This window comes from Lathamus discolor, chromosome 3, assembly GCF_037157495.1.
Source record: "Lathamus discolor isolate bLatDis1 chromosome 3, bLatDis1.hap1, whole genome shotgun sequence".
NCBI classification, from domain to species: Eukaryota; Metazoa; Chordata; class Aves; order Psittaciformes; family Psittacidae; genus Lathamus; species Lathamus discolor.
The window spans coordinates 97,286,952-97,310,107 of NC_088886.1; the positions used below are offsets into that span (position 1 = coordinate 97,286,952).

The 23,156-nt window shown below is 38.1% G+C and overlaps 1 protein-coding gene across 5 annotated transcripts; it reads left to right on the forward strand.

Annotated features, from left to right (window-relative positions):
• The first annotated feature begins 674 nt into the window (after positions 1-674).
• BMS1 (BMS1 ribosome biogenesis factor) lies at positions 675-22,525 on the forward strand. Of its 5 annotated transcripts, none has more exons than XM_065670739.1 (23): positions 675-756; positions 1,128-1,423; positions 1,814-2,004; positions 3,042-3,121; positions 4,481-4,669; positions 5,179-5,321; positions 6,540-6,661; positions 7,272-7,468; positions 8,153-8,289; positions 8,863-9,662; positions 10,255-10,356; positions 11,518-11,675; positions 12,211-12,292; positions 13,243-13,319; positions 14,347-14,529; positions 16,047-16,235; positions 16,826-17,006; positions 17,551-17,609; positions 18,290-18,412; positions 19,265-19,412; positions 20,445-20,620; positions 21,125-21,286; positions 22,006-22,525. In XM_065670739.1, exons 2-23 carry the CDS (start codon positions 1,248-1,250, stop codon positions 22,240-22,242), a joined length of 3,912 nt encoding a protein of 1,303 aa, XP_065526811.1. In that variant the 5' UTR covers positions 675-756; positions 1,128-1,247; the 3' UTR covers positions 22,243-22,525. The 5 variants fall into 5 exon arrangements, with proteins under 5 accessions (XP_065526811.1, XP_065526810.1, XP_065526814.1 ...); XM_065670738.1 differs by having other exon boundaries at positions 677-756; positions 1,181-1,423; XM_065670742.1 differs by having other exon boundaries at positions 715-756; positions 1,242-1,423.
• The last annotated feature ends 631 nt before the right edge of the window (positions 22,526-23,156 follow it).

The following is a 23,156-nucleotide window of genomic DNA, read 5'->3' on the forward strand; positions in this document are numbered from 1 at the left end:
ACCTGGACACCTCTTTAGCAGCTCTGCTCCTCCCCATTTCTTGGTATACGGCAAATTACACCAGAAAAGAGGGCTATTCTCTTAAGCAGGGCCTGTACCTGCAACTAACTTTGTGAGGACTTGCCTTAAGGCGTAGGCACAGGCCTACACCTGAGATAAACAACTGCTCACTTTGCACCTAGAGTACCCTGCCTCCTGCATGCCTAGTCATGTCCTTCTGTGGTGGTGGCCTTAATACCTGAAAAAAGCCCCATCTAAGTCCCGTTCCAGTTCATAGCACTGCCCTTCACAGGTTTTTACCCTCTGACTTTTGCTTGTCCTCCCGTAGTCCTTTGTAAGGACTTTCCTTTAAAACAGATCTTTCTCTCACTGATTTCTGGGGTCGCAGCAGCCAGTTACTACGGGAACAGCCCCCAACGCTGTGCGGCAGCCGTCGGCGCGGCGCAGGTGCCGCCCGCGGTGCTGCGGCGCCAGCATCCCCGGCCAGCTATCGCGGCCCTTCACAGCATTCGCGGGGAGCCAGTTGCACACACACCTAGCGCGACCACGGGCCGCCGGCCGGGCTCTCACCCACCGCCGCTCGCTTAGCCTCGCTAAGGAGCGCATGCGGCCGCGCCTCGTGGGGCTGCGGCCGTGTGTACCCGCAATAAGGTTCCGCCGCAGCCGCGCCTCCCGGAACTCCGGGTGCAGCCGCTGTTTCCGGCGGATCTCCAGAGAGGCACGGTCGGTGGGGGAGCACGCGGAGCGGACTGTTTGGTGAGTGGTTGGGGTTGTTTGTGGGGAGCTGCTCTCCCGCTCCTCAGGGGCCGCAGGGCCGGCAGCTCCCTGCCGCTGTGGCGGGGGGGATCGGGTTTCCCGGGGTGAAGTAGTGGCCCTTCGTCTGCGGCGGCCCTCACGTCCGGGAGCGGGCTGCCGGCCTGTCCGGAGACCGCGTCCTGCGCCCAGCCAAGCGGCCGTGGTGGCGAGAACGCGGTGCTCGGCGCTCAGGGTTTGGGGCCTGGCAGGAGTACTGCTTTGGGCAGGGTGGACTTCGGTGCTTTCCTCTGCGTGCAAGCAGGACAGAGGTTAGCAGTGTCTTTAACGAGATGGTTCAGTAATGTTTTCATAGTGCTGCACTTCTGTCACAGGTGTGCCGCCTCCGTGTGCGGTGCGTGATAACTGCATTTTCTTCCTGTGTCAGAAGTGCGCAGTATCACACAGAAACAGCCTGCATCATACTGGTTGTAAACTATTTTTGAAAGAGTAAGATGGAAGAAAAAGAGAAGAAGCAGCATCGTGCAAAGCACAGTGGGCCAAAGGCAGAGAAGAAAAGGAAACGTTACCTCAATGATCTTGGAATAGGAGATGAGGAGAATGCACGGAAGAGGAACCCCAAAGCCTTTACGGTCCAGTCTGCTGTGCGGATGGCCAGAACTTTCCATAGGTAAGAAATGGGAATTGAGTATAGGGCATGCAAGGTCAGCTGGATGGATAGGTGTTGCCTGGTGTTCTTTGTTACTGTGTAGAAATACATGTAGTGTATTTTTCACTGGTGCACTCATGTAACTCTAATCATTCACCAGGTCATGTTGTAGTTAATGCACATGTCAGAAGCGTGATGCTTTTTGTTGTTACGTAGTACAGCTGCGTTAGTTAATGGAAGAAAAAGGTGTGTAGCTCCTTAGACTTGGAGTTCCACATGCTTACTAGTATTTGGGCTCTTGTTGAGCCTTTGTGTCCAAGCTTTTGCAAATACTGAAGACTTTCAAATAATAAATGTTACTTTTTTAAGTTCATGTATTTACTTACTAATTTTTTTTATTTTCTTTTTCAGAACTCAGGATTTGAAGACTAAAAAACATCATATTCCTGTGGTTGACCGTACTCCTTTGGAGCCACCTCCTGTGGTGGTGGTTGTAGTTGGCCCTCCCAAGGTTGGGAAAAGCACCTTAATAAAATGTCTCATTAAGAACTTCACAAGGCAAAAGCTAGTTGAAATCCGGGGTCCTGTTACAATTGTTTCAGGTGAGAACAAGGATAGGAGAAGTTGAAACGTGTACTTTGCACTCCTTATTTATCTTGCTTTGAGAGCTAGGATGTGTGCATGTTGTTGTAAATTTAGGTAACTTTAAAGAAACCCTTTGGATGTGTTATTAGGCATACCTATTAACAGTAAAAGAATAACTGGATTTACGCCTTTAGGGAACTTCTGCCTCTGAACTTATTTTCCACCCTGTTGGTATCCCAGTTCAGTGTCATTTTTTGGTTTTGTGTTTGTTTGTTTTTATTCTTTCTGGCTTTTTCCCAAAACTCTTCCCAAGTTTTCATTTTCCACAGGGTTCTCTTTTCACTTTTGAACTGTTACTCTCTGGCTTCATCTTAACCTCTATGTGTATTTCATGTTTTTTCAGATTCCTGTTCTGTAATCCTGTCCCTTTCTTCTTTAAGCCAAGAGCTAATTTGCCTGGCCATTTCTGGTAACAGTTCTCCACCTCACTCCCTCATCAGTAACTTTTCCTTTTAAGTTTTCATGCTCAGTTTCCAGTTGTCTTAGTCTTTTCCTTTCTTGCTTTTTCCTCAGTATTACCTGGGGGGATCATTGAGGTTCTAGGGAGGGCACAGCCCTCAGCAGTTCAAGAAACCCATTTGTAAGGGAGATCTTGCTTGGACAACTGTATGTTTGGTGCAGATAGGTTCTTCAGTGACTTTAACTAGTAAATTCCCTTTTTGCAGGGAATAACTGGGCAAATACAGGAAAGGAAAAATGGAAAGAAAAAATGATGTGTTCAATTGATTTTCCTAATTGGTCTACTGGGACTCAAGGGTTGAATTTTGCACTTGACTGCCTGAAGAAAAACAAAATCATAGCTGTTGTCATGTCACAACTAAATGTTTAAAGTTGTAATTGCTAGGTATTTTGCATCTAAAGTTCAGTTAGCTATCTCAGGTTAGTCAAGCTGAGCTGACAGTGGCTGACTACAGGAATGTGACCTGAAAAAGAAAGGTGGGCTGATTAGTTTGATCCTTCTGTTTCAGTCTTTCATTCTTAATTCTGTTTTTAGGTAAAAAACGCAGGCTAACTATTATTGAATGTGGATGTGACATTAACACAATGATTGACCTGGCGAAAGTTGCTGATTTGGTGAGTTAACAGTGGCATGTGATTTCTGCTGTAATTTATATTGAAAATGCTACTTTGGGCTGGTGTGCACCAATGTCTGGTTTCTTTACCCATTGGGAGGATGTAGAAGAGGGGAAATGTAACTGAACTGCATTGCTAGTACAGTGCTTCAACGTTTGATGAGAGATCTTATAACAAGCCAAGGTGATAAAGTTACTTTTCTTTAAAGGATTTGGTCAAACCATGTAAAATCTGAAAATGGCTTTTAGTCGAAGTTTTTAGCTAATGTAGAGAGTAGAAATAAGTATTAATTTACTAGTTAATTTGATGCACTCTGTCTCAGTCTTTTGAGGACTGCTGTGTAGTAATAAAGTTGATTTCAGTGGAGTGTGGTCACCACTGTAATTGACTTGTAACTTTTGGTTTAGTGGAGTATGTCAACTGATCTTGGGGACCCAGTGCATATCCATTTGTCTGTTCAGAATTTCACATTACTTGTGGATTTGGGGTATATTATTAATAGCTGATTACCGCTTGGGATCTTAATGTAGATATTAACTGTAAATATCCAAATACACGATTGCACTAATCTTGATATTGTTCTACATGCATGTTTTCTACTTGAGGAAGGGAGAAGTATTAAAAAATAGAAGTATTTTCTGTTGGTAGATGTGACTGATGTTTGAGATTCTGCATGCACATGGTGATGCTGAGAATCTGTTTGGTGTTATTGTTAGGAGGTTGAGATTACACAGCTGATTGTAGATGTCTGTCATTAGTTCTCTTGTGTTTTAAGTTCTTAATTGCTGAGGCCCTAATACAACCTTGCTTCCATTTTCATGTTGCTGTTGGGTGCTGTTTTCCTGGAACAGTGCTTTTTAGTGAGGCGTAATGGTAATCACAATGTGTGAATTAAGCTTTTCTCATTTTACCAAAAGTCTTGGCCTGAGAGGCATTAGTGTATCCAAGATAGATAATAAAATTTCACTGATTTGGTGAGACATTCTTGCCAATATTGGTAAATACTTGATTTTGGATATTTTAAATTCACCAAGTAAATACCAGTTCAGACCTTATGATGATACCATATGTTACTACGTTCATAGAGCAGCCTTATTCTTTTATAGTTTTCTTGGGAGACCACAAGCAAATCCAATCTGTATAAAGGAGATTTGATTTCTTAAGCCCCACTAACTTCTAGAACAGCTAAGATCCATAAGATTCAGTTAAAAAGACAAGGTTGATTTTTGGGTTATATGAAAGTAACAAAACTTTTTGCAAGGTTTTGCTTCCCATGAAGCTTAAAGGTGCAGTCTTTCAAACTGGCTCATGCGTATACTGCGGTGTTGTTGTAGTGAGATGCTGATGTTGTGTTTTCAGGTTCTAATGCTTATTGATGCGAGCTTTGGATTTGAGATGGAAACATTTGAATTCCTGAACATTTGTCAAGTACATGGCTTTCCCAAAATAATGGGAGTTCTTACTCACCTGGATACATTCAAGAACAACAAACAACTAAAGAAGACGAAAAAGAAGTTAAAGCACAGATTCTGGACTGAAGTGTATCCGGTATGACATTGAACATTCATTTTCCCATATATTTGCATTATGGAAGCTAAATTAAATATGGGAATATACTTAGGTGTTATTATTCTCTACATCTTTTAAATGATACTGTAAGTGGACAGTGCTGACGTACCAGATTATGCAATATTTCTGCTATTTGCTAAAATACTTGCATAATTCTCTATCACAATGTGACTAGCTTCTAAAGGTGTGATACTAGTAGAAGAGTCTGTTACATAGGTGCTGTGCAGGGAGTATCTGCTTGTAGGTCTGAGACACAAGTTAAACTTTGTATGAGGTTTTATGAATGAGAGTTGTTTTCCTCTAAGAGTTGGGGAAGAATTTTCATGCTGAAGAAAAGTTGTTAGTTTGATCTTTTGGAACCAGTTTTAACCTTCAATTTAACCTTCAAATAACCAATTTTAACCTTCATTTACAAATTTGAATGTCATTACCTTTTTTTAGTTTAGTATTAAATTTATGCTTAATATTTGTCTTTTTAATGTGTTTAGGGTGCTAAGCTGTTTTATCTGTCCGGGATGGTTCATGGAGAGTACCAAAAGCAGGAAATTCACAATTTGGGGCGTTTTATCTCAGTTATGAAATTCAGACCTCTTACTTGGCAAACATCTCACCCATATGTTCTTGCAGACAGGTGTGTACTTTTCTCTCTGTTCTTCAGTCTCAGTGTAGATAGCACCTTGCTGTTTAAAAAAACCCCAAAACCCTACAATATTAGAGCCGGTCAGCTCTATGTGTGAATGGGTATTTAGTTTTATTCAGGTGGTTTTGGGGAAATAAAAGCATACTTTTCAGGTTTGTGCCAATAACTAGCCATTCAGTTTTCATTGTCATTGTATCAGGCCTTTGGCATATTATAAATACTTCAGAAACACAGAAAAAATAAGTAAAAATGAAAATAATCCTGCTTATTGATGATTATATTGAATTTTTGTGGACAAGAAACAGTATTCCAGCAATATAACAACTGGTGAAATTAGTCTTCAGAGTTCCTTGCAACATTCCTTCTGCTCCATGTCCACATATAGGATTTGATTCACAGTCTCTTTGGAACATGAAACTAATTTTGATGGTGGCTCTGCCTACCTGAGTACTTACATCACTTGCCGTATTTTATTGCTAGAATACTTACGTTTATGACTGAACTCCTACAGGTCTCTTGTGAAGCTCTTAATTCTTCAGAAAAAAAAAGAGAAGCATCATGTGAAGTCCTATGAAATACACAAAGCGAGGGGAGGGATAATGAGGGAAAAGAAAAATACCTGTAGTCTTTCAGTAACATTATTTTAAGTTGCTGTAACTGTTACAAATATTTTGGTTTTGAGGAAGTTGTAAGCTGATCTGAGTCAGAATGTGCCCATTGTCTTCCTTTGTTGTGTGTTTGTGTTGCCTCCCTTGTGCAGCGTAGGAAGGAGCTCTGGAAGGAGTTTACCCTTCATCTGCTTGAGAACAGCCAGTTTTTCCCCTTTCCTGTGGTAGTTTTTCTGTTGCTCACTGCCATTATCAGGGAAAAGAGGGTAATATGCGGTTGCACAGGATGCAGCTTTCAGCTGTTTTCCCTCTAATGGCAAAATTGATTTGAGGAGGGCTTTGTGTAGCAAGTATATAAACAGTAATTAAAATGTGCTAAGAAAACAGTACATGTTTAGTGAAATGTCAATAGTTCTTCTGGAAATACATTGTTGAACATGATTATACGGATTTTAAAATGTTTTTGAAAGATCTTTTTGTCTAGATTTTTTTTTTCTCTAATGATCATTTTATTTCAATTACTAAGAGTGCAGAGCATGTAGTGACAGCAGTTATACTGCAATTAACTGATGGATGTTCTAACTTTTTTAATGTTGGGTAGAATGGAAGAGTTGACAAACCCAGAAGATGTTCGAATCAATCCCAAATGTGACAGGAAGATATCACTTTATGGATATGTGAGAGGAGCCCACCTGAAAAACAAAAGTCAAATTCATATGCCTGGTAATTTATCATATTCTTATAACCGTTTTTTGTACTGACCTATGAATAACAACATAGCTGTTGCTATTTTTATTGTTGAAATTGTGAAATACATTTTTCATCTTTCTAAATACATGTTAATGCTTTTGGAAATTATTTTTCATAATACACATTTTCTGTAAAAATATTTGTAAATAGTTTTGATTTTATTTGTTCAGCTTTGTAGCAGTGTTTAAACACAATATTGGCAGTGTCTGAAGTTTTTCAGAGGTGTTTTTGCTTTAAAAGGTGTCTGAAGTGCAAAACATACCAGCCGTAATAGCAAAAAGTAAATTTGGCTTATGTAAATTTCTCATATTCATTGAATAAGTTTCATATTTTAAGTAAATGTTTTAAAAGCTTAATATCAGAAATATCTTAATAAATTTACAGACCTACTCAGAAAAGCGAGTTGTTAGTTTTCTCATTTAAAAACAAGCAAGTGGCAGAAGATTGGATGTTTCATACAGAGCTTGCCATTGATGAATCATGGAATGTTACAATGTGTTTGGATTTTTTAATCTTTTTGTGGTTGAATTTGAGAATCAGAGCTTTGTGAGAACCTTATTGTTTCCCTTGTCTGTCACCCCAGGTGTAGGAGACTTTACTGTGAGTGATGTGAGTTTCCTACCAGACCCCTGTGCTCTACCTGAACAGCAGAAGAAGCGTTCTTTAAATGAGAAAGAGAAGCTAGTCTATGCCCCTTTATCAGGAGTTGGGGGCATTGTATATGATAAAGATGCTGTTTATATTGACCTTGGTGGAAGCCATGCTCATGAAAAAGAAGAGGTAATGGAATACTGTTGGTGATTTTAATTCTCTTGCAAAATGTAGTTTTTATCCTTGGAGTCAAAACAAGTGTTTAAAAATAAATTCTTCAGAATAATCAATCCTTATATATCCATAGTGGGTGATTTCTTTTTCTCCTCTAGCAGTTTCAGAGGAGAGATATTTTTATTATCTCTACATAAAATATCATGCAACGCATTTGAAGGCTCACTTAATAAGTACCTTAGGTAGTTTCAGTAACTTTCCAATTGTCAACTTAAGATTTAGAAAAATTCCTGGTACTGGGATACTATCACTCTTTTGTTTTGCAGGGCAGGGTCATTGTGGGAAAACACAGGATTTGACTGCTCAGAGGGAGAGGTGGGAAACAGATTGTATACAGACAGATTGAATTCAGCTGTTTTCCCTGTATTGTGCTAAATGTTATATACATTTACTGTAGTGGCTGCATACTGTGAAGGGGGCCCTCTTTAATTTTTCTTGGGTTAACATTGCATGCATTCTTGAAATGTGAAGATGGAAGGGAAGACCTTGCTATTCTGAGAAAATGTTTATATGAAGCGCTTTGGTTTATTTTCTTGCATGTGCATGTTTATACTGTTTTAGATAGATTAATGACTGTGTTAGCTGTCCATTAGACATTTGTTCATTTTAATTGAAAACAAAAATATCTTGACTTTCCAGGAAGAAGTGAGACCAAATCATGAACTAGTTCAGAGCCTCATCTCCACACATTCAGCCATTGATGTTAAGATGGCATCGAGCAAGGTCTCTCTCTTCATGGACTCTAGACCCATAGGTTCAGAAGATGTAGGACAAGAGTAAGTTATGAGTGAATGTCTTAATTTCAGGCTCTAATGTAGGAAAAATTCTCTATAGAGCACAGTTAGAATGGCTTATAGTTTAATTCTTCCTGTTCTGAGACTACTCAAATGCCACATGTATTTTGAGATAGGACTATTGATATTAGAAAAGTTTTGTAAGCATTATAGTCCTGCCTTCCAGGAATTCCTTCTTGAAATAGCCCTAAGTAACGTGTTTGTTTTTCTTCAGAGTTTTGGAGAACATCAGTCATAATCTTCAGTAAAATTCATTGTATAACCTATTTTCATTCCATGGAAAATGCAGAAATTTCTTGGAATTATTTATGGCTGTAACATAGGGTGTCTTCTTCAATTAAGAGGCGTTCCATACTGAAAGAACTCCATTGCCTTTTTAATGTTCTCCATAACCTCAGCTTGTTAAAAAAAAACAAACAAAAAACCCAAAGACACCCCCCCCCCCAAAAAAAAAAAACCCACAACAAAAAATCCACCATATTAACATGAAGCTTCATGGTTTCAGTAAGATTGTATTTTACCATCTTACCCTGATTGTGATCTTTGGGAAAACAGGTTTGTGATGCCAAAAGAAGAGAGACAGATTGATTTAAAGACTGGAAGAGTACGTCGGAAGGCATTATTTGAAGAAGAGGAGAAAGAAAATGATGATGCAGAAAGTGATGAGGAGGACAACCAAGAAGAAGAAGCAATGTCTGAGGATGGAAGTGATGGTGACGATGAAGATGATGCTGAGGAAGAAAGTGACAGAGAGCTATTAGGGGAAGAGATGGCTGTTGGGAGAGCCAAACGTCTGAAAACAGAGGTGGCTAAAGAAGAAACTGTAAATGAACTGCTAGCATTTGCAGACAGTGATGACAATCTTGAGATGAGTTCTGAAGGAGAAGGAGAAACTGACCCTGAAGAGAGTGAGGTGGAGGAAGACGAGGAGGAGGAGGAGGAAGAGCAAAGGACTCACAAAAATGAAAGCTCAGATCCTGAATTTGAGGCTGCAGACAAAAGAGTATGTGAGTCTAGGCAGTACGAAATAAAGAGTGAAGATACAGAAATGAGATCACAAATCTCAGATCACAGTTTGAAAAGAAAAGCAGTGCTGACTACAGATTCGGGCAACTGTACAGCAGAAGAGGCATCAGAATCTGAGGCTGAAAACTCTTCCCTTGATGAGGGTGATGATGAAGGATCACATGATGAATTGGAAGCTGAGGAGTCAAGTAAGAAAGGATTTCGGCACACTCAGGCGAAAGAAGCTGATAAACAGTCTAAAGTTAAAGCTGATGATGATGATGTGGAAAACCTACTGAGAGAGGAAGATGAGTATGAAGAAAAAATAGATTTTTCTGCTGACACAACAGGTAGACTATGAATGTTAAAACTATCAATTTTTAATTGGGTTCGTACATTTGTCTTTTAATCTTTTTACATTTAGAAGGAACAAAACATTCATATGGGAGCTTTACTAAAATGTATTACCTATTCACTGAGCATTGGAACAGGTTGCCCAGAGGGGTTGTGGAATCTCCATCCTTGGAAAAATTCAAAAGCTGTCTGAACATGGTGGTGAGCAATCTTTTCTAAGTAACCATACGTGTAAAGCAATGGGGCTTTACAGGATGACCTTAAGAAGTCTCTTCCTACCTCACAGGTGTGCAGAATAGTTGAGGAAGACATGTATCATTGCGAAAATCATAGAATCTGTTGCTGTTCCTAATAATCTCAATATTTTTATTCTTAAATTAGGGCTCATCAGGAAAAAAAATCAGTGATATAATTTGCTAGCCACAGTTTACGTTTCTGTGTATATATAGAGTATGTAAAAAAACCAACTTATAGGTTCTGTCTACATTTCTTAGGCCTTTTATTATAATGTCCTTATTTAAATTATTTGGGTAGCTCCTAATTCTTGTTCTTTCTTTGAGGTGGAATGCAAGTTTTTTCCCTTTTCAGGTGCGCTTAAGTGGAAAGAGGACCTTGCACAGAAAGCAGCACAGGCCTTTCTAAGACAGCAACGTTCAACCCCCAATCTTCGTAAACTTGTGTATGGAACAGGTATAAATATGTTTGGAAACTTGTACTGTCTTAATATAGGCTAGCTTTTTAGCTGTGGTCAAGTTTGCAGGTCTGAATCTGAGCTCTGTCTTCTGGTGGGAGGCTTGAGAAGAGTTAATTGACTTTTAAGTTTTTTTTTCATTGCTGATAGTCATTTTCACTAATAATTGTATTGAAGACAGCTTTTACTTTTCCAACAAAAAGCATTTTGAGGTCATTTTCCAGACTACTCTGTTGTTACTCATATTTTCTGGTACAACTATTTCCCCCCAGGCATTTAAAGTTCAGTCATTTATATAATTATCTGGTAAATACTATGCAAACCCATTGTGGTAATTGATATGTTTTATAAAGGGCTGTCGCTTGTTGGTTATTCTCAGGAATTCCTGTCAGTGACTGGGAATGGAATATTCTCTTAGATATGACTTAGTATTATCATGTCTGTAGTAAGTGTGCTTGTCAAGAAGAAGAAAAGCTTAACTGCCTTAAAAGGAAGAGAAAATTACTATTTCTGTGATTTGTCCTATTTAATTGACCAATTTTTCCGTAGTTGTCTTGCTTGTACAGACATCATCATGCAGAACCTCTGTAGAAAACAATTAGAATTTGGCTTTTGTAAACTGACCACAGTGCAGGAGTAAGAAGATTTGCTGACAGATTCTCAAGTCTTCTGGTGTTTTTGATCTACAGACTAACTTCATGTTCTTTCTATACACAGATCATTTTGGTATTGTTTCTGGTTGCAATATTGAATGAACACCCTGTGCTTACTTCCCAGGCCATATATTTTTTTCTAATGATTCCAGTTATGCAAATAGAAGCAGATTTCAGGTTGTTCTGAGAAATTTGAGCTGTAGAATTTGTGAAATGAATTACATGTTTCTATGAAGAACTGTACAAGTTCACTATGATCACAGTGTATAGTATGTCCCTGGTTGCTGCTCACCTTATTTTGTTATCGTGAGGTTGTTAATTTAACTTTTTAATACTGGATCAATGTAGCTTTTTCTTCAGTCTTGCAAACTAAAACTAGTTTTAAATATGAATTTTCTTTTTTTTCTTAAACTATTTTCATACATACATAAGGTGGAAGAGAAGTTATTAATGAACACAGTCCATGTGCTGTGGGGGAAATAATCACACTTTGTATGTTTCATTTAGCTGTTGAAGATGAAGACCCTGAGGGTGAGGATGCAGGTGATGAGCTTGGAGGTTTGTTTCACGTCAGCCGTCCAGACAAAGAATCCAAACAGAAGGCTAATGCTCTTGACTGCTCCAAATTTCTGATAGAAAAGCCACAAGACTGGGATTTAGAAGAGGTAATAGCATTGGGTAATTGCTTCAGCACGTCCTATACTGGTTGTGTCCTGCTGTCTCATAAAGTACTACTGACTTGTCACTGAAACAGACCTATGGGAGGTATAGCCAGGCTGTCATATCTTCTGCTACTTGCTGTTAAAAGTAGTTACTAGCTAACAGATTCCAAGACCTGTTCTTACAGAAATGAAAAGTTAGAATAAGTCAGTTTAATGCTTGGCTGTCTTGACTATTTGGTGGATTATAGTTTCCCCTGCTTTTTACTTTTTGACAAATAAATAGCAATCCTAAGTGAAAACATAATGTAAGAAGGTAGAGACCTTGTTAATGTAAAGACCTCTGGGCAAGAATTGAGTTGGTTTCACATTTCTGCTTTTGCTGAGGCATTGTGTACTTTTGGTAATAATGTCTTCATATGGAGATATGATGGAGAATAGCAGATTGAACTGGTATCACTAATGGAGGAGTGGGGAATGCACTGCAGAATGTTGATGACAAGCTGTAACTGTACAAGGCAATGACACTATTATCTTGCAGGTTATGAGCAGTATTCGAGACTGCTTTGTTACAGGAAAATGGGAAGATGATAAAGATGCAGCAAAGCTGTTGGAGGAGGATGGTATGTGTAAGACTTCTGAAAATGATTAATGTGTTAAGGAGTTTTAAGAAAAGTGTGACTTCATGGTTACGTATGTAGAATGTTTTGCATTAGCTCTCTACTTGTAATATTTTCAAACTGTCACATAAATTATTATGCAGATACCAGTGCAATTAAACATTGCTGTAAATCTCTGTACAAACAGTAGGCAAATTAGCACATTCTGAAAATATACTCCCTGAAAAATAGTTTATAGTTTAAATTAGGAAATTTAGTCCTTGGTCCACGCTTGGCTATGCCAACTTTGAGTTCTGTATCTGAGTTTAGCCTTTTGTCCTCTATGAATGGTTTATTCTTTTGGATAGTTTCAGTAGAAATAAATGGAAATTCTTTTTTAATGGTAAGATAAAGTGGTCATTCACATTTGGCTGAAAAGTGAAAACTATCTTCAGATGTTTCAGGAGGTTTTTTTTCTTTTTAATTAGAAAATATTTATAAAATTTTAATAGTAAGGCTGTATCTTGCATGCAAAATGATCGTGGTTTGCAGGCTTCTATAAGCATTTGTTTTTAACTTGAAAAATATCTGCTATATTTATTTTTTAATCTTTTTATAAATTAAAGATAGGAGCTTCATTGCTCTGCAGGTATCTTGTGTCATTAGAGTGCTAACTTATGTGTGGTCCTTTAGAATGATCTAAACTTTATTTATGTTTTTGAACATAAATATTTATGTAAAAGTATTGAAAGGGAAGAGGAGGAGCCACTGAAGTTCAGCTGAGAATTTTCAGCTGAAACCAGAGAGGGCAGAACAGCCATATAAAGCTGTTGATGGAAGGAAAAAATATTTGTGCTGAAACTACTCCACAAAGCAGTATTGAGAAATGTTCCATACAATTTATCATACTTTCAGTATTGTACAACACAACAGAATGTTTAACTGTCAGTTATCTTGGGTGTTTATGGTTGTAGAAGAGCTGTATGGAGATTTTGAAGATCTTGAAACCGGTGTTGTGTACAAAGGGAAGCATGCTGCTGAAGGAAATGAGGTCTGACCTGTATTTTTATGTTCTTTAGCAACATACATGTATGTAAGTTTCTGATCAAACGATAGGCTTCCTATGTAATAAACCTGGTTTTCATGAATTGATAGGAAAGAATTCAGTGGGAACAAGGAAGAAAAGATACCTGCATTATGGACTTTGATGCCTACCCATATCTAGAATGGCATGTTTCATTCTCAGACTGAATTGTTGTTAAAAGTTAATTATGTAAGTTACATAATTAATAATAACATAAATAAGTGAGGAAGTTACCTCACTTATTTAACAGTAGGTGTCAGGCTTAATCAAGAGCTGGATGATCTCGAGGTATGAAAAAAGTGTTTCAAGCTCAAATGTGATCATAATTGTACTACGTAATTTCATCTGATGCGGAAGATTGTAGAGCTCTGTTTAAACACAGTTTCCTAGTTGTTCCTCATATCTGCATAAAAGAGGCTGGTGGAGGCAATTTTATGCTGTGGCTTGGATATCTTCCAAGAACAGTGCTGTAGTTGTCTGTGATGATAGAGATTGAAAAATCAGGGTTTTCTTTCAGACTGAGCAACTTGATGGCTTTGCATTTCATTATAAAATTGAGGGTAATGGCATAATTCTGGGAGTTTTCAAATGGTCTGTGAACAGACTTCCTGCTCTTTGCCCTCTAGAATGCTGCCTTGCAGCACAGTATTACTCAGCTCCATCAACCATTACTTTTTTTTTCTTTATATTTACTTAAGCTGTATAGTAACAGATAAATCAGTTCCAGGACTGTTCTCTGACATTAAAATAAATGTTAAGTCAAGTAGTTTTCTCAGTGAAAAGGGGTATGATTATATTATAAAACATAACTTCTAAAATGCCTGAAACATCTTCCTGTATGAATAACTTACTAATTTCTGTCTAAAATGGAAGTATTTTTAAAGTGTCTAAAAACTTGCATTATGACAAAATATTACTTAGTATATATTAAACTGTTAAGCAGAATGGGTTGGTTTTGAGTTAACAGTTTGTTTGATAATTTACTGTTGATTAGTCTGGAAGTGAAGAAGAGGAGGAAGATGAAAAAATGTCCAAACCAGAACCAGAGGAGGAGGAAAAGAAAAAGGAGAGGATGGACAAGAAACGGAAACTGAAAGAAATGTTTGATGCAGAGTATGATGAAGGGGATGCCACGTACTTTGATGATCTTAAAGAAGAAATGCATAAACAAGCGCAGGTACAAGCTGTTAACTTAGCAGTGTATCTGGCTATATGTCTTAAAAAATACAGAGTTTGCCTGAAGGTTTTTGCCTGGAGATAGTTCAGAAAATTCACACAAAAGAATAAATATTTGCAATTTTTTTATGGTTGAACTTTTTGCTTCCATAACTGGAAAGAAAAGCAATCAAACCAAGGATTAATTTAAATTGACTTCAGTTAACCGTACTGTAAATCACTGAATTAGTCAGGATGTGTTATCTAATCTTCATCTACCTAAAAGTTTTTAAGCTTTCCATTTTGTCCCATAGTGGTGGAACTAGTATGACAGGTCTCAAAAAAAGCCAAAACATGAAAAAATTCCCTTTCAGGAGGTGTGGGGGGGAAGACAGGCACCTTTTTATGTGTGGGAAGGCGAAAATGTTATTAATGGATAAGTAAGTTCTGTAAGCCTTTTCATCAAACTGGGAAGTTATTTTAAGGAATAAATATTTGATGACCATTGCTCTCTACATGTGGTAGAAGTCTTCAGGGTAACTGTATCCAGAAAGTAGCTTCTTTCTTTGGCTGACTTGGGAGAACATTGCTTTGTATTGCTATTAACTTCACTGTCTTCTGACAATATGTTGTACTAAATAGTCATTAAATTAATCATTACCTTCTTGCATTAGGCTCTGTCATAAGTGATCATATGAGCTCTGGTATGGTGTACTTACTAAGAGCGCTTCAAGCATAAAGACTGGCATTACAGTAAAGAAATACAATTTGCACCTGTTTCACTTGAGGTCTGTTCCAGAAATAGGTATCAGCAGTACTCCTTCTGCAGGATGGAAGGGCAAGGATCTCAAATTGGGGGTGTGTAAAGGCTTCTAGAATAATTTACTTGGACCAGCAGATTTGTGCCATATCTCAATCAATACAATGAGAAGTGAAATGAATGATTAGTTTGCTTAAACATGGCATTCTAAAGGTAGCTGAGCATCAGGAGCTAGAACCAGGAGGGTGAGGCTTCTGTTATTCGCAAATATATCTTGTTAAATGTTTACATAATATCTACATTCTAATGGTACAGAATAGCTCTGAAAGACCCTTTTGATGATACACAGTATGAGGTTGCGCAGAAATACTTTTAAGCTGCTGAGTAAGATAGGAGCCCAGCCTCCTCATAAGGTGACACCTTAAAGATCAGGTTAACTTTAAAAGGTACTTGGGCTCCTAAATAAAAATGTACTTCTGACAGTTGTATCTTTAAAATCCAAAGTCACTATTATGAAAGATACATCAAAGTCACTCAGTCATTTGCTTCTTTTGGGTACTGTCTTTCAACTAGACTAACAGGCCCACTTGGGATTTCAAATTGGAAGGATTTCATGGTGGCAGAGATCTTGCTGTGAATAAAAAGTCACAGAACCTATAGATCTTTCCCAAAAGATTTATATAAGTGTTAGCATGTTTTAAATAGAACTGGCACCTCATGAAGAAGTTGTTAGTACTTGAATTTTGTAAAACACATGGTGGCTGTCTTTTTGCACATAGCTTAATCGGGAAGAATTTGAAGATCAAGATGATGAGACCAGAGTGCAGTATGAGGGCTTCCGGCCTGGGATGTATGTTCGAATAGAAATTGAGAACGTCCCATGTGAATTTGTCCTAAATTTTGACCCGCATTATCCTATTATCCTGGGTGGTCTAGGCAACATTGAAGGAAATGTCGGATATGTACAGGTATGTAACCAGAACTGTGAGTGCACTTTATATTGGTACAGGTATGCTTCAGAGTGTCTGGAGTTACTTATTTTCTATATATTAAAGATACAGTAAGCTCAGAGAGAAACCTTTGTCTTTGTCTCTTTAATAGGGGATTTGCTTTTGGCACTATTAACTACAGTAGCAGATGCTGGATTTTTACAGGCCTGACTGGATAACTGGAAAAAGTAGTTACTGTTGTTTAATGCTCATCTACAGAGATGCCTTAGGGCTAAGGTCTGATATAGCAGTTGCTAAATTGCAAACATAAATTGTGCTCTGAGGTTCGTGGTCTACAGGGAAGTCACTATAGAAAAGTTACTAGCACACACATATATATATATTTTAAAGTAATACTGTTAAACATACTAGCATGACTTCAAAGTGAGTGAAGTACTGATCAGCTTGATCTTTGCAGTCAACCTAGTGTTAATTGAAGATACAAAGGTTACTGAGTAAAAGATTCTAGTGTAGATGGTGCTTTCAATTATTCCTGAAATTAAGGCTTGATTTTTCAGAATTAACGTTGTTATCCTGTAATAGCATTATTCATCTTTTCTTCTAATTAGTTGCGCCTGAAGAAGCACCGATGGTATAAGAAGATACTTAAGACACGTGATCCTTTAATCTTCTCATTAGGGTGGAGGCGATTTCAGACTATCCCCATGTTCTACATTGAAGATCACAATGGGCGTCATAGGCTTCTGAAGTACACACCACAACATATGCATTGTGGAGCAACTTTCTGGGGTAAGGGCATTCTGGAGTTACTATCCTATATCGCTTAATCATTATAAAATTCTCAGGCTTTACAGGATGTATCAGGAAGTACAGTCAATAGCTTTTAGAATGGGAAGTCTTTAAAAATTTGTATTCCTCGTGAAATACCAGATAACACCAAAGAGTATGGGAAAATAGGCAATTGCCTGTAATTGGTGAATTATTTGAATGGTTCACGAATTATTTGGTTTTTAATCAATTTCTGAGTATTTAGCTGTGTTGTATCACATCAAAGAAGAATGTGATTTGTTGGCTGTGTGCAAAGAGACACTTTGTTATGGGCATGTGTTATGGGCCCAGCCCTGCAAATGCTTCTGAACATGAGTAACTTCTTGCTGACTATTCCTTTAACTTTTGTGGAGCTATACATGTGAGTATGGGTTGAATGCTTTAAACTTTTATTTGGTTTTCTTAATTGAGAATATCTGGCATGTATTTCTACACTTTCTGACTTTAAATGGAAGCTAGATGTTGTGTAGTAAAGTTTTTCATAAATTCTTTAATGTTTTTGTAGGGCCCATCACTCCTCAGGGGACAGGATTTTTGGCAGTTCAGTCTGTCAGTGGCACAACGGTAGGTCTGTTATCACAAAAGGTTGTTTACTACTTTCCACATGTCTTTAGACATGCAGATTTGGGAAGAAGGTGTATGTGTGGGAAAGCAGTCATGTTGTAGGAACTGAAAAAGTAGGTAGACTCAAGCTTTTGAAAGGTGTATTATGATGAGATAGGAAACTGGGTGGATGGTTTTTTAACAACTTTCATCTGCTACACTGAAAATGCCCTATACTGCTTTATTATTTTCTGTGGAAGGAATTATACCTATTTGATTTTCAGTTAAGTATTTAGATAACTTTAAAATCTTTTCACAGGATGAGATGCTGTTGAAAATGTCTCTAGCATAACACTGACTTACAGCAGTGCACAAAGCACTTCTCCTTTGAGACTTTCTGTCTGAGTAAGATTGTCTTTTGTAAAGAGAACACAGCAAGGCAGATAACAAGGACTCTTAGATTGCTTCCAAGGTCATTAGAATGGCAGTCCTGAAAATCTCATTAGTGAATGGTAGGAATGTTATGTCAGCAGCACCTCAGCTAGTTGGTACGAAGTCAATTTGCATTTGTCATGCTGATGTACTCCTGCAGAGGTTATAAATTCTGAACTCAAGCTCTAAAAAGTGGTGAAGTTGTATCAGTGAAATGGTCTCTTCATTGGTAAATACATACTCAGCAATGTCTTTCCTCTCTGTTTCAGCCTGATTTTCGGATTGCTGCAACAGGAGTTGTGCTTGATTTGGATAAATCCATAACTATCGTAAAGAAATTAAAGCTAACTGGTTTTCCATTCAAAATTTTTAAGAACACTTCTTTTATTAAGGTAAGTATGTAGGTATGTATACTGTAAAACCATGTGTACCAATGTTAGAAAAGAATGCAACCTGGGACTCTATACATCTCTATTTCCTGAGGCAGAAGTTCCCTTTAGTTGTTGCATACTGTTCTGGCTCTCAGTAGTTGCTTGGCTTTTTTTTTTGAGCTTCAGTGCGGTTTCTAAAGTTTTGATTCAGTTTGATCCCACTGAAGTTCAGCTTTGGGATCAGAGATAACTTCTAGTAGTGCTTAGGACTGTATAATTACAATTACAAAAAATGTTTGGGACAAGAAGTATTGCAGAAGTGAATTTTCACTGACCTTCCAAGTGTCCTCAGACCACCTTTCTAGCTCAGGAAGAGGTTTGGTTTTTCTGTGTTTGGGGCAATAATCAACTAAGCACTGATTCCAGCAGTGAAGCGCTCAAGTATTCACACTACGCATATACAGATTTTTTTTTCCTGACTTCCCTGTGATTTATGAAAGAAGCACAAACCTTGGAGAACTATATTGTATTAGTCTCATAGGTAGCAACTTAAAAGCAGCTTACTTGCTTTTTAAGGTATGTTGTGTTCTACCAGATGACTTTAAAAGAGAACTGGACAGATACTCATAAATATGTTTTGTTTTAGAATTTTAAATGTATGTGTTTAATGCTAAGAAGCCTTGCTAGATTACTTCTTACCCTGAAGTTAGCTCAGTAGGTTTGGTATGATCAGGACTGTTAGTATAAACACGATGTTATGTTCTTACTATTTCTTTATAAGATAGGCTTCTGGGAATTACATAAGTTTTTGAGGCCTACATAGGTCACAGAGACTTAGCATCTTGAATGATGGTGGCTAATTCACACTTTCAGGGAATGTTTAACTCTCAGTTGGAAGTGGCTAAATTTGAAGGTGCAGCAATTCGTACTGTGAGTGGTATCCGTGGACAGATCAAAAAGGCCCTCCGAACTCCAGTAGGTGCTTTCAGAGCAACATTTGAAGACAAGTTGCTGATGAGTGGTAAGTTGCACTTTCCATGTAAGTTATCACACAACTTTCATCCTGCTTCACAGATTGAAAAGACATGTCTCAGAATCTCTGGAATCTGATAATTGAGATCTGAATTCAAAGAGCATGAAATGCCTGGTGAGATGGAGAATTAAATTAAAAAAAAAAGTACATTTTATGTTGTATTTTTTCAATTAGAAGTAATATAGTATGCAGACGAAAAGGTTTGCCTTGGAGACCTGTTTCTCTGACTGTTTTCAGGTGTTTTGTACAGCATGGTATTCTTTTCTCCTTGAACACAAAGATGAATTGTATTTAGTGGTAGTAGAAGAACATTTCTCTGAGAAATCCAGAGTTGCATTGTAATTCTAGGTAACTTTTTTCCTTAATCTTTTGGGGAAATTATGCAAGGGGTACGGGTGAGTGATTTTCTATGTTTGCTGAGCGTCACTGTGATGTTGAGAACATGAGTTTATGCTTGTTTGGGTTTAATGACCTCTGTTTTCTTAAACCTATTTAAAGTGTGTGTAGTGCAAAATAAATGCCAGTTGGTTCTTTTATAGAAAGAGGTGGAGGAAGAGCAAACTGTCTTTTTCAGTAATAGTAGAGGCACAGATACCTAGAATCATAGAATAGTTAGGGTTGGAAAGGACCTTAAGATCATCTAGTTCCAACCCCCTTGCCATGGGCAGGGACACATCACACTAAAGCATGCCATGCAAGGCTCTATCCAACCTGGCTTTGAAATATATGAACTCTGTTGTTAGTTCTTTAATGTGAATAATGAATAGGGTGTATTGAACTGGCTGCTCTTCAGGAATATGTACTGTTTACAACTTCATGGGGTTTTGCAGGATCTGAGTAACCAGAGGCAGTGGTTACCTTGCCTTTTGCCTTATGTTGAAAAGATTTGGGGTATATACCAAACAATCCTAGCATGTGGTTTAGGTATTATTTATCTATTCTATTCAGGCAGTCTTTGCCAAGGGTGTCTGTAATGAGTTGTGGTGTTATAGAGCCAAGTAACATTTCATTTTCTTTCAGATATTGTCTTTGTGAGGACTTGGTATCCTGTTTCTATCCCAACATTTTATAACCCCGTAACATCCTTGCTGAAGCCAGCAGGTGAGAAAGATAGTTGGAATGGAATGAAGACAACAGGCCAGCTGAGGCATGAGCGAGGCATCAAACTGAAACAAAACAAAGATTCTCTCTATAAGGTATATTTCATATGACTTGTTTTTTTTTTGTTTTTTCTTTCTTTTAAGCCAGTTTTCACAGTCAGGTTTGCACTCTGCCTCAGCCTCTGCAAACTGGGAGCAGTGTAAATACATGCTCATACATATGCATGCCTGACTTCATATTTTTATCCACAAGGCACAGTCTTTCCTTGCATGAGATGGGAATAAAGCAGTGGAAAGTAAATTGTTGCGGGTCAGTGGAAGTTTATAAAGTAATCTGCAGGGTAGAAGTCTTACCCAATGGCTTACTGAGGCTTTTGTCATAGTAAAACTGGGGTGAATGTACCATTCACAATTCAATGCAAGGACGTCTGTGAACTTTTTGGGGCTTGGGTTTTTTTTTGGGAAGGCGGGGGAGGAGGAGAAAGCACGGAGGGGAGGGTGTCTGTGTGTTGGATTGTGGTATTTTGTGTTTCTTCCCCTGAAAGATGGAAAATAAAAGCTTTTAATGATTTCACATATGTGTTATATCAATTCTTTTAGCCTATTGTGAGGGAGAAAAGGCATTTCAATAAGCTCCACATTCCTAAAGCACTGCAGAAGGCACTGCCTTTTAAGAACAAGCCTAAGAATCTTGAGAAGAAAGGCAAGACTCCAAAAGACCAGTGGAGACCAGCTGTTATCAGGGAGCCTCATGAAAAGAAGGTAATTATCACTTGCTCTGAAACAAGGACTTAGGAAGTGTAAATGTATTGCTTAGACCATTTCTAACTTATTTTAGCACTTGACTCTACTGCTAGTGATGAAGGCGTATATCCTTCTAGTGAAAAATGATCACCTGCAATGTGTTTTATTCCTGTTTTGTCACACAGAATGTATATGGAACTGTCACTGACTGGATGGCTGGATGGTGTCTGTTCTTTAAAATATTAGGTCACCTTATGCTTAAATGCGATTTTTGTTCTTTTCACAGCACTTCCAAGGTATTTCAGTTGGATGTAGTGCTCTTACATTATGGATGATTTAAATTGGCAGCTGTTAAATTGGTCCTCTGTTTAACTTGTCATTGCTATGCATTATTGACACAGACAGGACTTGAAGTGAATAGTCTGCTTCAAAAATCAAGAATTAGAGTGTTCGCAAAGGCAACAAGATCCAAACTGCAGTTAAAGTGTTCTGTAGTAGCAGTTAGCCTTTTAAATAGTACCTCACCAAAATCCGTGTTTGCAAAAATTAAACCTTTGCTTAACTTCCTAAGAAGATAAGCAGTTAGACCATTTTAGAAATTGGGTAACAGATGCAGAAGTGATTTGGAACTTGCCTTGAATGTCTGATTCATTATATATCTCTCTGCAGAGATCCAACTGTTTCTTGCTGGCCAAAACTGAACTGCTAGTATATTGATTCTCCATTTTCTGTTTCAGATATCAGCTCTACTTAGTGCTTTGAGTACGGTGAATAATTACAAGATAAAGAAAGCCAAAGTAAAACATCGAGAACATCTTAAAGAATATCTCAAAGTTAAGCAGAAGGAGGAGGAACAGAAATTCAAGAGGCAAAAGGAGGCTAAGAAAAAGATTTATCGCATACTGGGACAAAGGGAGAAAAAGAGGCAGAAGTCAAGCTTGAAAGGATCTAGTAAGGAAGGGAAGAGTACATAAAATATCATCAGGTTTCAGACTAAATGAGGAACCAGGGTAGCTGTGCAATTTTCTGTTGAAGAAACAAAAAGGCCGTGGACTACACGAGATGTGATCTCAAGAAAAAAAAAATGCAAATATGATGTTAGTCATACTCTTGAATACATTTAGCAGTGTATATAAATAAGATGTAGAAGTATGGATTGTGTATTTTCTACCTGATATTCTGGAGGACTTTTTATTTCAGTATATTTGTATCCATACTGCACATTCTATCTAGCCAATAAAAGTATTTTAATGTCAATTACAGGATATTGTTTGTTTGTAAGTGTTTTGTGTTGGTACTAGTGGACTTCTGCAGGAGAAAGAGAAGTCCTTGGGATGTCTCTGTGTTTCTGTGTTGGCAGTACTTTGAGCCATAGCCTAAATTTTGCCTTTGGCAAATCTTCCATTAAAAGGTATGAAGATCACCTGTTACTGGGCATGAGTGTTGGATTCTCTAGCTTTGATGTGCTAGCAGATGCCACTAAAGGAGCTTGCAGTGTTTAGATCATCTGGTCCTGCATGAAAGCATCTCAGTTTTTTTCCACTTCTCACTAGATGTTAAGCAGATCTTCAAAACAGTGTTCCATCCAGATCTCCTATTACTTGACCAGTTTTGGCATGCCAGCACTGTCAGTAGATACCTCAATGCCTGCAGCTTTCTGGGCAAGCAGTATCAGACCCTCCACAGATGTGTGTAACTACTTGGTGATTTTCTGTGAGGTAGGCACAGATGGGATAACTTGCTTCCATAACCTGAGGATATGTTCCTTTGTCCAGCCAGCTCAGTTAGACTTTCTTAAGGTGAAGTAGTAGATGGTTTCTGCCCTGTTGAAGTCTTCCTCTGCATTATAGGACACTTTGAACAGTCGTTCTGTTCAAAGAGGAGAGCA